At 45.0% G+C, this 17506-nt stretch overlaps 1 protein-coding gene across 5 annotated transcripts in view; it reads right to left on the reverse strand.

The window, feature by feature from the left end:
* Nucleotides 1-1617: 1617 nt before the first annotated feature.
* SOX5 (SRY-box transcription factor 5) overlaps nucleotides 1618-17506 on the reverse strand; it is a 210015-nt gene continuing 194126 nt past the window's right edge. For 4 of the 5 annotated variants that reach the window (XM_083180809.1, XM_083180812.1, XM_083180810.1 and 1 more), the window contains 4 exons: nucleotides 10589-10697; nucleotides 7551-7724; nucleotides 6711-6927; nucleotides 1618-6002 (listed from right to left, as the gene is read on the reverse strand). In XM_083180809.1, coding sequence (XP_083036935.1) covers nucleotides 5702-6002; nucleotides 6711-6927; nucleotides 7551-7724; nucleotides 10589-10697 — 801 coding nt within the window. In that variant the 3' untranslated portion in view covers nucleotides 1618-5701. The remainder of the gene's footprint in view (nucleotides 6003-6710; nucleotides 6928-7550; nucleotides 7725-10588; nucleotides 10698-17506) is intronic. The other variant, XM_083180811.1, reaches the window with a different exon arrangement.

Consider the following 17506-nt stretch of genomic DNA (forward strand, 5'->3'; position numbering starts at 1 on the left):
CATAATATAAACTAGGGGCACTGTAATGTGGCATACTATGAACTGGAGCACTGTCATGTGGCATAATATAAACTAGGGGCACTGTAATGTGGCATACTATGAACTGGGGCACTGTAATGTGGCATAATATAAACTAGGGTCACTGTAATGTGGCATACTATGAACTGGGGCACTGTAATGTGGCATAATATAAACTAGGGTCACTGTAATGTGGGATTATATGAACTAGGGGCACTGTAATGTGGCATACTATGAACTGGGGCTCTGTAATGTGGCATAATATAAACTAGGGGCACTGTAATGTGGCATACTATGAACTGGGCCATTAGAAAGTGGCATAATATACACTAGGGGCACTGTAATGTGGCATAATATAAACAAGGGACACTGTAATGTAATAAATTGAATTGCTGATACTGTGTGGCATAATGAGTACTGGCAGCCCTACTATGGGGCAATATTAAGGGGCATTAAGGAAACAGCTGCTGGGGAGAGGTATCTGTCCAGAAGCACTAGTACAGGGGCCACTTGCAATGGTACCCACATCCGTTAAAGCGGAGGTATAATACAAAGAGCCTCATGCCTCACCCCTTAAGCTCCTATTAATTACATCATCATGTTGGGGGCCCCACTTTGCACAGAAAACTGCCTTTGTACTGACTGTGCTTTTGTGACTCTGGGCTCAACATTAACTATAAGTAATGAAGTTTGCCACCTCCACCATCCAGTCATTATATAGTTCTTGTTTAGTACTTGCCAAGCTACATTTCTCTCCCATAATTCACATTAAACCACACGTCCCTGAACCCAATTACATCACATTGTAGTGTCACGTATTCACATTGCGCCGCATGTAGGGCCCCTGTTTCACATTACACTGTTCGTGGTGCCCCTGACTCATATTACACCACATAGTAGTGTCCCGTATTCACATAACACCGCATGTAGTGCCCCTGATTTATAATACACCATATAGTAGCATCCCTTGTTCACTTTAAACCGCATGTAGTGCCGCTGATTCATATTACACCACACAGTAGTGTCCCTTATTCACATTACACCCCACATTGTGTCCCTGGTTCACATTACACCACATCATAGTGTACCTTATTCACATTATGACACACAGGATCAGTATTGTCACAAGAGGGGTGCGCCGAGGGGTGAGACTCAAATGCCGAATTCTGCTCAGTGACAGAAGCTGGCATTGCAGCCACAACATTTCTCAGGGGCAGCCTGCATCTCCTGGATCCCAGCAGTGTCTGAAATGGATGGTGGTGGTGTTTCAGGATGCAATGTCACACCCCCCTGTGTAGCAATGCCCCTCCCATGAGCTGGATTATCCGCTGGGTCCGAGACTTAATTCCATCAATGTAGACCCTGGCATGCTTTCTAAATGGGGTGACACATTCTCAGGTACCAATGACGTTATGTAAGAGAGCTAAATAATCCGTAATACTCATAAAGAGATGTGTATAGTATATGTGAGTGTAAATGGCTCATTAGGCTTGGATAATCTCCGATCTTCAGGATAATGACAACATTAGCCACAGTTCTAGAGAAAATGAGTCAGTAGTCCGGGTAGAAATGAGACACAAAAGACGCGGAGGACCATGATCACATCTGCTGATTTATTGGCGCCTTGCGGGGCAGTAATACTGAAAAAGGGGAACAAAGTTACCAGGATGTCTGAAACGCACATTTTTTTTAAGAGTACAATAAATCCTCTTTTTTTTCCATTATTGTGGCATGACTGATAAACAAAAAAAACAAAAAACATGAAAATATACAACTTATATTACACTATGTGTTATGAACAAAATATAAATCTATTATTCTATGTTATATTTACATAATTATTTCTTATTAAATTTTTCAAGTGAGATGGTATGTCGCGCACGTTTCGCTGCCAGCTCCAGGCGATTGATTGTCTTGTCTTTTACGTTCTACACCAAAAATCATTTTCTCAGCAAACAACTGGGTAAAACTACACAGCCAGCAACCGAAACACAAATACAATAAGTACAATAGTAAAAATCCTTTCCTAACAACATAAATACAATATGTAGTGTGTCTGTCTGTAGGTGTGCGTATGTGTATATATATATATATATATATATATATATATATATATATATATATATATACACATACACACAACACATATATATAGTTCCAAATGTATCCAATTTTGCACATGAAGCATAACAACATAAATAATAATTACTATAAATGAAACACTATCTGCAAGGTCAGATAATAAAGGAACGTGGAGGGAGGTTCCACGGACAGTGATATGTTGCAAGCTGCGGTCTGTTGATTTATTTTGTACCGTTTTATCCGTCTTAGTACAGTACTAGTTTTCCTATGTGTGACGTCTGCTCCTCCAGCTTTACCGGAGGCCGGCAGAAAATACAGGACCCCCGTAATAGGTGCCGGATGCACAGAAACTGTCTCCGTAAACTTGTTTAAAAACGTAAAATAAATGGCATGCCTGCACTATATACCTACAGTACAGCTGCGGTTTTACACATATAACTCTCAGATTGCCGATGATCTCTGTAGGGCCACAGCTACGTTGCGCACTGCTGGGGGTTTAGTCTTTTTTTGTGTATCCAGAATTTGTATTACAACACTTTCTGGAGCGCGGAACTTGAAACAGATATACTGTAAATGGAGACTCCAACAGAAACATTGTCACCAAGGCGCGTGGAATGGCGAGAGATCGGAAATCATTACGCCGGATGAATCCAGCGGAGAATTGACCAATGTCTGACGATTATCATGCTTCGCGGGCTTCATGACGTGATTAGCCAATCACAAGAGCCGCTTTTACATAGGGAGATTCTGTATATGAGTGGAGGGATGGAAATTGCGCCGTACGTAGCGCTGCCATTTAACGTTGTATTTTTTCCTGGCTGAATTATTTACTGTAAAACAGCCTGGAAAATATTTCTCATCAATAAAGAGATTTATAAGACAATACGGTGTAACGCTATATAATTATTCCGACATTTCCAGATTCCTCGGCTGTTACGGAATACGGCCCGTGGGCTGAGAGGTACAATGGCGGCTTGCCGGCGCTCAGGTCAGCGTTGACTTTTCATGAGAAGAAAGGTGCGTGGAAAATCTCTGCTCGGGGCTCGTGTGCCAGTCTCCCAGGCAAAGTTCCTTAATAAAATTAACTATTGGCAAAAAGCCGCAAAACTGGGCCAAGAAAAACAGGGATCACGGAGAATAGCCAAGGCGTGACTGTAACCCTATAGAAAGCGTAACTGCTGGTATGTGTTTGGTTTGGCCCCGGCTACGGCCTTGGTGACAACTAGCTGGAGCCTACGCAAAGTATTTCTGTAGCCCAAAGTCACATATTCAGACAGAGAACGCTCAGGGAGATGCTGGTGACATCCAGCAAATGGGAGACAGAGGATCGGGACATTGCCAACACCGCTTCCCATTGTACATATTAATAATACATGTAACAAGACTGAGGTCACACGTGTCAATGGCGAAATCTGCAATAGAAACAACCTGGAGGGAGGAGGAAGGGGGGGTCCGAGAAAAGGTTCTGCGCACATTGAAGTTCCAACATCAACCAGGCTCAGTACGGGAACATTGACTGTAGGGTGATGGAAGGGAGCGGTTCTGGAAATGGGGGGGTACTGATTATAGCCTGACAGGGGTGTAGAAAGGCATGAAACTAAAAGATTGAGATATATATATATATATATATATATATTTATACACACATATATATATTCTTTCTCTGCGCTGCCAAATGGGAACAGAATAAAACAGCTACAAAATAACAATGAATAAAATAAATTACACATAATTTACTAACCTGGGAACAGCCAACCAGTATTATTATTAATAAAATAACCATTACATTACTATTGAGAAGAGGCAGTTCAACTGAAATAATACAGTCTTAAAAGTACACACAAACAGAGAATATATAAATCCGTCATGCAGGATACCAGCGGTTCCCCGTCTGGGACGGGCACAAACCTATATTGTAATGACCGGGAGAGGGGAATGGCTTCCGTCTCAGGGGGAGCGCGGCGGCTCAGCGGAGGGTCAGGGGCTTGCAGACAGCAGAAATGTTGGAGCTAATTTGTGTTACTTTCCCCCAAATGTCAAGTGACGATTCTGAGTGTCGTACATGTCAGTGTAGGGGTTAGCGAAGGAGGGGTGGCGGGGGAGGGGGGGGTAGTCGGGGCAGCACCACCGATTCCCTGGGATATGGTCTGATACATATCTGTAAGCAGCTCTTGTCTGTGGAAGTTGCGTCTCTACAATGGCGGCCATCCAGGAGAACACAAAGCTTCAGTAATGCAACGCTGACAATTCGCCTCGCGGTGATCATACATTTGGGGCTATTTGTGTCTCGCTTCATTTTCTATTTAAACATATTGGCACAGTTTTCTGCATTTCAGCAGACATCAGATGGATTGTTCCGGTCTCTGCGCTCTTTCCATTCCGCCGATGTACAGCGGAGATCCCTAACGCCGCGCCATCCCGGGGGGCACGGAGATTTTATCGGACAGAAAAATCAAAAACTAAAAAAAAATTTGCAACCTAATATAATGCTAATAATATTTCTATAAAAAGTTTTTAAATTTTAAAAACTTACAATTTCTTTCCCAAAAATCTTTTTTTTTTCCTTTATTCCTTCCCCCTCTTTCCGTTCTTCTCTAGATATTTGAAGTGCAAATATTCATTAAAGGCTTCTTAAAGTCTGCTGACGAATAGGATGCGGGATTTCATCCCATGTTAAGCACGGTACGAACATATCATTAGTACCGGAACACGCTCACACGCACACATAATACACGTCATACAATATCCTTATGTCTCTCACCATCACCTGAGAACTGCGACTACAGTTTCTGTTCAAAATAAAATAAAATATATATATAATAATAATTAAAAAATAAGACTCGACGTTTGCCAGCTGCTGTCAGTTTTCAGTTCTTGAAGAGATTGTCTAAGACATAATAATAACACCGTCCTAACTTAAGACAGAGCAGAAGTAAATGAGAAATAATACGCTTATTCAGCGCTCCGGTACAGATTTGGCACTTGCTAAAGAACGCGGTGTAATACGCAACAGATGCAGATATATATACGCCCATGATACAAATGGAAAAAACAGAAATAAAACCTGCCGGGTGTCCGCGTGCGGAAGTCCCTTGGACCCCGCCGGGAACGCCAAGCAAAGCGAGGGTTGGGGGAGGAGCCAGCTAGGAGCTTTTTTTTTTTGTCGAAAAAATTCTTAATTCCTCTTTAAACTTTAGCACAAAACGACAAAACACATTCACAAGCCACTTGTTGGCTACTGTGTACCTGAGTGAGAATTTCTAGAACATTGTCGAACAAACAGCCATAAAGTTTTTGAGTTTTGTTTTTTTTAACATATGAAAAAAAAAAAAAAAGTTGAAGGGTAAGACGTCAGTGCGGAGCAGCTGAATTACTGGCATTTAGATTACCCATAGCTTATCCCATTCGCTTGGTGGATAGTCACTTGTCATCTGTAGTTCTTTATTTCCGACTCCGGGGATCCCGGTTGAAATGCGATGTCCCAGCTGGGGAACAGTTAAAGTAACAGTCAGTGTATCTGAAAGCTCATGTGCTCGCCACCAATAACGGTGCCAGGATCGGGCGTTATGAAGTCCGCAAAGTTCACGCCGTCCGCCCGTTATCAGTTGGCTTGTTCCGCACTGTGGTTTTCACTGTCACTGCCATAATCCACTTCTGGCTCGTCTTCCTCGTCGAACTCGTCGTACATTTCGCTGTTGACGTCGTCGTTCTGGATCTCCTCCTTGATGTGAGGTTCATCTGCTTTCATGGCGTAAGTGCTTTGGATGACCTGCAGGCCTGGCTCCGGGCTGCTCGAGACGCTGGAATGCTCGGAGGGCAGGTGCGGCGATGGCATCCCCGCCATGGCTATTGCTCCTGGGTACACAACTCCCGTCGTGGTGATAGGGATCTGTGCTTGTTGCCTATTGGAGAAGACAGAAGAGAAGGCGTATGAGTAAAAATACAGCGGAAATCATCGTTCTACGATTCTATTGCTCTAAGACGCCCTAAGATCTCTACCGGGCCTCTACAGTATCTGCTGCCTGATAGACTACGGTGCCTTATGGTGGGTTCAACGGCACAGCGATTATTTCCGCTCTATAAGAAATGGCGCTCGGTGATTATCGACAATTCCGCCTCTAAAATCACTACATCAAAAATGCTGATCATTCACAGCAAGATGTATCATTATATTAGATTGGGACGTATTCAACGGTGTTCTGTAACATCGACATAAACAGGGCAAGAGATAACCACCCGACGAGCGGCAAGAAGCCGTTTCGTGTCGTACTGATTAGAAGTGGACGATGGCGCTTCCCAGCAACGTCACTGATAGACGACTGCAAATATCTAAGTCTTTCATTTGCAAATTATATTGCTCAACCTCGTCTGAGATGTAACGGCGTTCCTGACTGTTTATACCGCGCTGCAGAAAATGTTGGCGCTACGTAATGAGACATAAATGAACCGTGGTGCCCGATACGGGGACACGCGTCTATAATTTACTGCTGGATAACGGGCGCTGGCTTCTAGCTTTGGGTCACACGTCACTGAACAAGTCCCTATATGGCAGACGGATAGATGCGGATGAGGGGACTGGTAACTGGACAGAGGTGAATGTGGCCTCCTACCCTACGTTGAAATACTGTCTCATCTCCTGTCGTCTGCTGCGCATGATTGCTTTGTATTCACCAATCCGCAGCTTTTTGCCGTCAACTAGGCAGGTGCGTTTCGGCCGCGGCTTGTACTTGTAATCCGGGTATTTCTCCAGGTGCTGTTTGCTGAGCCGGGCCTGTTCCTCGTAGTAAGGCTGTTTCTCCAGGTTGGTCATCGCTTTCCAACGAGAACCTGCGCCGCAATATAAAGAAAGACAATTAATGTTACCACCCTCCAGCCATGGCGGCGACGCGCTTGTTGTGTATAATATTTAAAGTAGGAAGCGCAAACGCGGAGGAGGTGGCTATTTGCACCAGATGCCACCGGCAGGAATTGCGTATATATATATATATATATATATGTGATACATGGTTGTTGAGGTGTCATCATCCTGCACGGTGCCGCGGCGTCACCCCTGACACTAGGCTGCGACGCGTTTGGGGGGGGCTACGGTAACACCGCAGATGGAAGTCTAGTCTCGGGGAAACGTCTGTCATATTTATAGTGGGATCTGCAGTGAATTTGCACGTTGTAAGAGAACTACTGTATGTCTAATGGAAGAAAGATGTCTCTGCGCTCTCCTGATCCGCGGCCAAACAGTGAGAGGCAAATCCTTCTGTTTGCAATTTCAGGGGGACGGTCTGATTAAGACCAGATCCCAGAGTATTATAGCACGTCAGAAGCTCTGCGGAGTCTCCGTAGATGTAGGGAGTGTGTGTTATACGCAGAACGCACAACACGGGGGCCGATCAGACGTGTAACAGACGCGTGCGGCGCGGGGCTCATTCTGCCGCCGGATACAGTGACTGTCGTACCTAATATCTTGCTGATGTTGGAGTTATGCATGTCTGGGAAAGCCTGGAGAATCTTCCTCCGCTCATCCTTAGCCCAGACCATGAAGGCGTTCATGGGCCGTTTAATGTGCGGCTCGCTGGTGCCGCGGCCTCGGGACTCCCGGTATATCCTGGACTCTGACACACCGGCGCTTCCTGTGGGAATAGCAATGAGAAGTGAGTGAGATGAAGGAGAATGTGTGAGCGGAACCTGAGTGTTTCTGGTCCATGGAGGGATAGAAAACAGAATGAGATTCCTTACGGTGTGATGGGGCCCAGATTAGCACAGCGGGCAGGCCTAAAGGTGCAGACAGGGGGTGGGGATACTGAGTGTGAGTGCACTGACTAACAGGAGTGCTAGATACTGAGTGTGAGTGCACTGACTGACAGGAGTGCTAGATACTGAGTGTGAGTGCACTGACTGACAGGAGTGCTAGATACTGAGTGCGAGTGCACTGACTGACAGGAGTGTAAGATACTGAGTGTGAGTGCACTGACTGACAGGAGTGCTAGATACTGAGTGTGAGTGCACTGACTGACAGGAGTGCTAGATACTGAGTGTGAGTGCACTGACTGACAGTATGAGTGTAAGATACTGAGTGTGAGTGCACTGACTGACAGTATGAGTGTAAGATACTGAGTGTGAGTGCACTGACTGACAGGAGTGCTAGATACTGAGTGTGAGTGCACTGACTGACAGTATGAGTGCTAGATACTGAGTGTGAGTGCACTGACTGACAGTATGAGTGTTAGATACTGAGTGTGAGTGCACTGACTGACAGTATGAGTGCTAGATACTGAGTGTGAGTGCACTGACTGACAGAAGTGCTAGGCACCAAGTGTGAGTGCACTGACTGACAGTATGAGTGTTAGATACTGAGTGTGAGTGCACTGACTAACAGAATGAGTGCTAGATACTGAGTGTGAGTGCACTGACTGACAGGAGTGCTAGGAACTGAAAGTGAGTGCACTGACTGACAGATGAGTGCTAGATAATGAGTGTGAGTGAACTGACTGACGGAATGAGTGCTAGATAATGAGTGTGAGTGAACTGACTGACAGAATGAGTGTTAGATACTGAGTGTGAGTGCACTGACTGACGGAATGAGTGCTAGATACTGAGTGTGAGTGCACTGACTGACAAAATGAGTGTTAGATACTGAGTGTGAGTGCACTGACTGACGGAATGAGTGCTAGATAATGAGTGTGAGTGAACTGACTGACAGAATGAGTGTTAGATACTGAGTGTGAGTGCACTGACTGACAGAATGAGTGCTAGATACTGAGTGTGAGTGCACTGACTGACAGAATGAGTGCTAGATACTGACTGTGAGTGCACTGACTGACAGTATGAGTGCTAGATACTGAGTGTGAGTGCACTGACTGACAGAATGAGTGTTATATACTGAGTGTGAGTGCACTGACTGACAGAATGAGCGTTAGATACTGAGTGTGAGTGCACTGACTGACAGAATGAGTGCTAGATACTGAGTGCACTGACTGACAAAATGAGTGTTAGATACTGAGTGTGAGTGCACTGACTGACGGAATGAGTGCTAGATAATGAGTGTGAGTGAACTGACTGACAGAATGAGTGTTAGATACTGAGTGTGAGTGCACTGACTGACAGAATGAGTGCTAGATACTGAGTGTGAGTGCACTGACTGACAGAATGAGTGCTAGATACTGACTGTGAGTGCACTTACTGACAGTATGAGTGCTAGATACTGAGTGTGAGTGCACTGACTGACAGAATGAGTGTTAGATACTGAGTGTGAGTGCACTGACTGACAGAATGAGCGTTAGATACTGAGTGTGAGTGCACTGACTGACAGAATGAGTGCTAGATACTGAGTGTGAGTGCACTGACTGACAGAATGAGTGCTAGATACTGACTGTGAGTGCACTGACTGACAGTATGAGTGCTAGATACTGAGTGTGAGTGCACTGACTGACAGAATGAGTGTTAGATACTGAGTGTGAGTGCACTGACTGACAGAATGAGCGTTAGATACTGAGTGTGAGTGCACTGACTGACAGAATGAGTGCTAGATACTGAGTGCCCTGACTGACAAAATGAGTGTTAGATACTGAGTGTGAGTGCACTGACTGACGGAATGAGTGCTAGATAATGAGTGTGAGTGAACTGACTGACAGAATGAGTGTTAGATACTGAGTGTGAGTGCACTGACTGACAGAATGAGTGCTAGATACTGAGTGTGAGTGCACTGACTGACAGAATGAGTGCTAGATACTGACTGTGAGTGCACTGACTGACAGTATGAGTGCTAGATACTGAGTGTGAGTGCACTGACTGACAGAATGAGTGTTAGATACTGAGTGTGAGTGCACTGACTGACAGAATGAGCGTTAGATACTGAGTGTGAGTGCACTGACTGACAGAATGAGTGCTAGATACTGAGTGCACTGACTGACAAAATGAGTGTTAGATACTGAGTGTGAGTGCACTGACTGACGGAATGAGTGCTAGATAATGAGTGTGAGTGAACTGACTGACAGAATGAGTGTTAGATACTGAGTGTGAGTGCACTGACTGACAGAATGAGTGCTAGATACTGAGTGTGAGTGCACTGACTGACAGAATGAGTGCTAGATACTGACTGTGAGTGCACTGACTGACAGTATGAGTGCTAGATACTGAGTGTGAGTGCACTGACTGACAGAATGAGTGTTAGATACTGAGTGTGAGTGCACTGACTGACAGAATGAGCGTTAGATACTGAGTGTGAGTGCACTGACTGACAGAATGAGTGCTAGATACTGAGTGCACTGACTGACAGAATGAGTGCTAGATACTGAGTGTGAGTGCACTGACTGACAGTATGAGTGTTAGATGCTGAGTGTTAGATACTGAGTGTGAGTGCACTGACTGACAGAATGAGTGCTAGATACTGAGTGTGAGTGCACTGACTGACAGGAGTGCTAGGCACTGAGTGTGAATTTAGTGACATGGACATGGCCAGGCTGCTATGTGAGTATACATCGCGCCCTGTCCTCACCGTCTGAGTCTCCACTCAAGTTGAAATCCATCATGGTGTGACCGAACTTGGCGTCATCGTTCTGCTTGGCGGCCAGCTGCTGCGACAGACAATCTAACGAAGCTTTCTCCTGCGGGAGATAGCAATCATTATTACCTGTATATAACAGTATTACCTGTATATAACATTATTACCTGTATATAACAGTATTACCTGTATGTAACATTATTACCTGTATATAACAGTATTACCTGTATATAACAGTATTACCTGTATGTAACATTATTACCTGTATGTAACATTATTACCTGTATATAACAGTATTACCTGTATATAACTACACCTGTACAGAATCCCTACAGGCAGTAATACAGACATTGCTCTGCGTGACACAGGACCCCCTACTGGCTAGGAATCACCTCACCTATGGGGTCCTGTGCCCTCCTATAGGAATCTACAAGATATACGGGATGGGGGAGAGGTAACGGGAGAGGCACCGTCATTCATGTTGCTAAGGTGACTGATGTCCTCAGATCCTTCAATATGAGACATATCACCCATTGGTCAATGTAGGCCCACAAAACGCTGAGTGCAGCGGGCGCAGCACAGATGGCATTGGCTGCACATGTGTACAGGTCTCAGCCATACATAAATATTACTAACAATACGTGACAGTGGCTGTGTGCGGACCCTACATTGGGGGGGTACTGAGTACTCTGGCGACACTCCCTGTGGACGTTCCCCGCGTAGATCAGAGTCAGAAGAGAAGGGACATAGTGTAACGCTGTCTGCCTGCGCAGATTCTCCCCACTCCGCGCAGCACAGAACGCACCACAGACGACCGACCACCACAGAGGATGAAAGGAAAATCTGATGTTCTAATGATTAATTAGTTATCTTGTTATTAGGCAGGAATGAATGTATGAAGAGTGTTAATCCCTCTCCTCATCATATCTGGAATCTTCCGCAGATAAAGGACAATAACCCTCCAGAGAAACATCATTAAAACGCGATGTAGGTGCAGGGGCTTCTGGGGGGAAATGTGCCCCCGCTATGTTCTGCCTTTCATAATGGGGATGGTGCACGTATTCACTGGTATGTGACGGCTAATTACTGACACATGGCCACTAATTACTGACATGTCTATTGTGTGACACTACAATGGAAGACTTCCACGTGCTACAGTATTATATAGCTGCAGAGGGGACAGGGGACAAGGGAGGGGGCCCACACTCCGCTCCTGCCTCTTTACGGGGACAGTACGCCAAAACGTCACCTAGTAACACAAAACAATAAAGCACACACTGTATACTGTATCTATAGATGTACAATGTAATGTAATGTTACTTCCATGTACGCCCACTAGAGGCAGTATATACCGTATGTACAATGTAATGTAATGTTACTTCCATGTACGCCCACTAGAGGCAGTATATACTGTATGTACAATGTAATGTAATGTTACTTCCATGTATGCCCACTAGAGGCAGTATATACTGTATGTACAATGTAACGTAATGTTACTTCCATGTACGCCCACTAGAGGCAGTATATACTGTATGTACAATGTAACGTAATGTTACTTCCATGTATGCCCACTAGAGGCAGTATATACTGTATGTACAATGTAACGTAATGTTACTTCCATGTATGCCGACTAGAGGCAGTATATACTGTATGTACAATGTAATGTAATGTCACTTCCATGTACGCCCACTAGAGGCAGTATATACTGTATGTACAATGTAATGTAATGTTACTTCCATGTATGCCCACTAGAGGCAGTATATACTGTATGTACAATGTAACGTAATGTTACTTCCATGTATGCCCACTAGAGGCAGTATATACTGTATGTACAATGTAATGTAATGTTACTTCCATGTACGCCCACTAGAGGCAGTATATACTGTATGTACAATGTAACGTAATGTTACTTCCATGTATGCCCACTAGAGGCAGTATATACTGTATGTACAATGTAACGTAATGTTACTTCCATGTATGCCCACTAAAGGCAGTATATACTGTATGTACAATGTAATGTAATGTTACTTCCATGTATGCCCACTAGAGGCAGTATATACTGTATGTACAATGTAATGTAATGTTACTTCCATGTATGCCCACTAGAGGCAGTATATACTGTATGTACAATGTAATCAGTCACTTCCATGTACGCCCACTAGAGGCAGTATATACTGTATGTACAATGTAATCAGTCACTTCCATGTACGCCCACTAGAGGCAGTATATACTGGATGTACATTGTAAACAGTCACTTCCATGTACGCCCACTAGAGGCAGTATATACTGTATGTACAATGTAATCAGTCACTTCCATGTACGCCCACTAGAGGCAGTATATACTGTATGTACAATGTAATGTAATGTTACTTCCATGTATGCCCACTAGAGGCAGTATATACTGGATGTACATTGTAATCAGTCACTTCCAAGTACGCCCACTAGAGGCAGTATATACTGTATGTACAATGTAATCAGTCACTTCCATGTACGCCCACTAGAGGCAGTATATACTGTATGTACAATGTAATGTAATGTTACTTACATGTATGCCCACTAGAGGCAGTATATACTGGATGTACATTGTAATCAGTCACTTCCATGTACGCCCACTAGAGGCAGTATATACTGTATGTACAATGTAATCAGTCACTTCCATGTACGCCCACTAGAGGCAGTATATACTGTATGTACAATGTAATCAGTCACTTCCATGTACGCCCACTAGAGGCAGTATATACTGTATGTACAATGTAATCAGTCACTTCCATGTACGCCCACTAGGGGCAGTATATACTGTATGTACAATGTAATCAGTCACTTCCATGTACGCCCAATAGAGGCAGTATATACTGTATGTACAATGTAACCAGTCAATTCCATGTATGCCCACTAGAGGCAGTATATACTGTATGTACAATGTAACCAGTCAATTCCATGTATGCCCACTAGAGGCAGTATATACTGTATGTACAATGTAATCAGTCACTTCCATGTACACCCACTAGAGGCAGTATGCCATTGGTGCCCAGGGACTCACAACAGAACAAAAGGGCATTTTCTTCAATGGTTACAAACAAGTAATGGTTTCAAATAAATGTTACAGGTAACTCCAGCAAAAAGAATATTCTTCATATTTCCCAGGTGCTTCTTAGTATGAGAGCAATAACCGTAACCACACAACATTGTGCATTAAATGTAAGACCCCTCAGCGTCAGGTGCCCCAGGGGTACACGTATCGCGGCCTGACAAGCCTCAGTCTCAGGGAATTAATGGCAATCCTTTAGGAGTCTGAGTTATGGAGATAACATTGAATCTAGTGCTCTCTGGTTAGCCGCGGCGGCTCTGCGTTCGGAATTATGACTGCGCCGCCGCGGGTCTGTGCTCGGAATGATGACTGCTCCGCGGCGGCTCTGCGCTCGGAGTTATGACTGCGCCGCGGCTCTGTGCTTGGGGGTTATGACTGCGCCGCGGCTCTGTGCTTGGGGGTTATGACTTGCACCTCAGCTCTGTGCTTGGGGGTTATGACTTGCACCGCGGCAGCTCTGCGCTCTGAGTTATGACTGTGCTGCTGCAGCTCTGTGCTTGGGGGTTATGACTGCGCCGCGGCTCTGTGCTTGGCGTTTATGACTTGCACCGCGGCTCTGTGCTTGGGGGTTATGACTGCGCCGCGGCTCTGTGCTTGGCGTTTATGACTTGCACCGCGGCTCTGTGCTTGGGGGTTATGACTGCGCCGCGGCTCTGTGCTTGGGGGTTATGACTGCGCCGCGGCTCTGTGCATGGGGGTTATAACTTGCACCGCGGCTCTGTGCTTGGGGGTTATGACTTGCACCGCGGCTCTGTGCTTGGGGGTTATGACTGCGCCGCGGCTCTGTGCTTGGGGGTTATGACTGCGCCGCGGCTCTGTGCTTGGGGGTTATGACTGCGCCGCTCCTATCTTTACATTTCTGTCATTAGAAAAATAAAATGAAATCATTTGCAAACCCTCTGTGCTCGCACATAATCAGTCTCTGCCATGCGTGGGATCTCATTAGCTGGAAGTTATGGCACGGTGACAAGTGAGGGAGACCGACTGTATTGCGGTGTGTTTCACCGACCATCTGTGAAAATACGGCTCGCAGCCATGGAAGACGCACAGCTGTAAATATACCCAGTCCGGGCAAAGGACGATAAAATAAGCCCAACCTCAAACTCTAACTGAAGTGTTTAATAATGGTTGATGCTGCACACGGAGCCAGAGAATATATGGCGCAGACTGGGGGCTGATGGGTACAAGTAGGAATCCTCGCCCCTTCCTGGCTGCGTCCCAGACAATGAGCATTACACAAGCGTACAGAACCCCGGCTTAGAGGACGCGCTCTCCAGAAGATTCTGAGTGTTGTGTCCCTCAGTCACATATATACATTACTCCACATATCTGAGCCGCGCACTCACTAGCTGATTTAGTTAGTGTGTGCGGCTTTTCCTTGTTTTTATATATATATATATATATATATATATATATATATATATATACTAGGGGTGAAATGTGATAGGATGAGAGATTTGGTGAGAAATCTCCAGTTATTTTAAAGCGGCAATCATGTACACTGCACAACCAGTTAGATTTTGCAGTGTAAATAATTGGCGCTTTAAAAAAACTGCAGATTTCTCACCAAATCTCTCACTTTGTGAATCTCTCATCCTATTAAATGTCACCCTTGATTACAGCTGTGCCATAGAGGAAAATGTTATATGTAAATAGTTCGGAACTGAAAATTACATCTCTGGTGACCGCGGCTGGGTGACTGGATCTCCCTCAACTCCTCAATTACACCACCCCCCACCCCCCAACACTTTCCCTTAACAAATCAGAATGAAATGTAACTATCTGGGCGCAGAGTGGGGGGATTAGCGGATAAGCGAACAGCGTCCGACGGACAATAGTGAGGAGTAAGCGAACACTTTCGGTGCAGATGGGCCGCGCGCCGGTTACTTAGTGAATAGGCTGTGCGGAGTCACTGGAACTGGCAGAAAGTCATGTGTGGGAACAACAGCTGATCTGTATTAGAGGAGATTAACTCCTGCTGCCGCGGCGGAGAGCCCGGGATTATTTTAATGTAGTTCCATTCCTGTGCAAGCCGTCAGCACAATTACTGCCCCTGCGCGTGAATGACTGATCTGTAACCGCAGTTAAACAGCTCGCTGCTGAGGGGCCCCAGCGCATCACCCAGATGCATTTCCATACCGTCAAAATGCTTTTAATGGGCTCCCCCCCATCCAACCACAGGATCCGCTGCGCGAGTATAGAGGAGTGGGGATGAAGGCTTCCTGTCCAAAATCATTTGTTCGGTTGTCACTTGACAATTCCCAGCTAGCACCAGGGGAGGGGAGGGGGGTGAGATGTAAGGTTGCCTCTGCTTTGGAAGATTAAAAAAAAAGGGTACAGATGCTTTCTGAATGCAACCAACTGCTGCACCCACAGCTGAATTCAATGCGCTTAACAAATAACGGCAATTTAGCTACGCTTGCGAGGAATAGCTGCAGTCACTTTACATTAGCATCTGGCTGAGTGTTAAAGCCTCTTCTACATGGGGAGCAAAGAGAGAGGAATTTCTGCTCCGAGCGGCCTTTCAAGAATGCTTAAATATTTGAATATAAATTCCTCTGTGTTCTGTGATCACTTCTTCAGCTACCCGGCGCTGTTTATCCCTTCCCGCCTAGCGCACATGAAAGAGCACGCACAGCCAGCGCCGACGCCCTCCGAACCGCAGTAACCTGTGCAGCGGCTCCGTCGCTGCTGCTCTCTCCTCCCGACATTCCCAAATTTCCTCCACCGAGGACTTGGTGATTCGTGGGTACATAATAGCAACCACCCATATATGCAGTGCTATCCTCTGTGCCCCCCATATGTACCGACAACACCTGTACCATCCTATACAATATGCAACAAGACATTATTGTAGTATGGATATATATATATATATATATATATATGTATAGCGGGTTGTGGCGAGCCGGCACTCCCCTGAAGGTCCTGGGGCCCTGGTGCCCGTTAGTGGGGATACAGATAGTCGAAAGAAGACAACGGCACTCGTGGGACTTTCAAAATAACAAGTGTATTCACAGGAAGATGACCAACGTTTCGAGGTGCTTACACCCCTTTGTCAAGGTACAAACAGTGAGACCGTTTGTACCTTGACAAAGGGGTGTAAGCACCCCGAAATGTTGGTCATCTTCCTGTGAATACACTTGTTATTTTGAAAGTCCCACGAGTGCCGTTGTCTTCTTTCGACTATATATATATATATATATATATATATATATATATATATATATATATATATATATATATATATATATACACATATACGGCTTTTAGTACTCCCCTGAACCCCGGAGGATCTTTAACCCTGTGAGTGCCAAGTGAATTTGTCAAAATTGGTGTGAAAATTGCCAAGCACACATGTTATTTATCATAATGACCGGTAATGTTGCCTTATATAGGGAATCTTATCTTTTTATAAGACAACATTTTTTATTTGCATTTATATAACAAATGTGAGCGACGCTGATATTTTTTGCTGATATTATCTCTCTAAGAGAAGTTGGCGCTGAAAGGGTTAAGATCACAGGAGGGCCCTGGAGGCTAAAAACCATTTTATCAATGAAGTGTTGCGTTCTCTTTTATATTAGCACTCGGAGCGCTGACGGAATATACACGTGTCAGGCCAGCGAGCAGCGGCTAATTAATATATATATATATATATGTGTCATTAGCAGAGTCTCGTCAGCGTGTAATAACTTTGAGCAGTAACAGGGTTTGTCAGTGCAGCCCCTTCTCCTACATGACATATGATAATGGTGTAAACCCAACGGCTCAGCTGAGAATCAGCTAAACGTCTGTTCCTGGAGAGGATGGAATTATATCCG

The sequence above is a fragment of the Crinia signifera genome, chromosome 4 (genome assembly GCF_055691185.1).
Source record: "Crinia signifera chromosome 4, ASM5569118v1, whole genome shotgun sequence".
Lineage (NCBI taxonomy): Eukaryota > Metazoa > Chordata > Amphibia > Anura > Myobatrachidae > Crinia > Crinia signifera.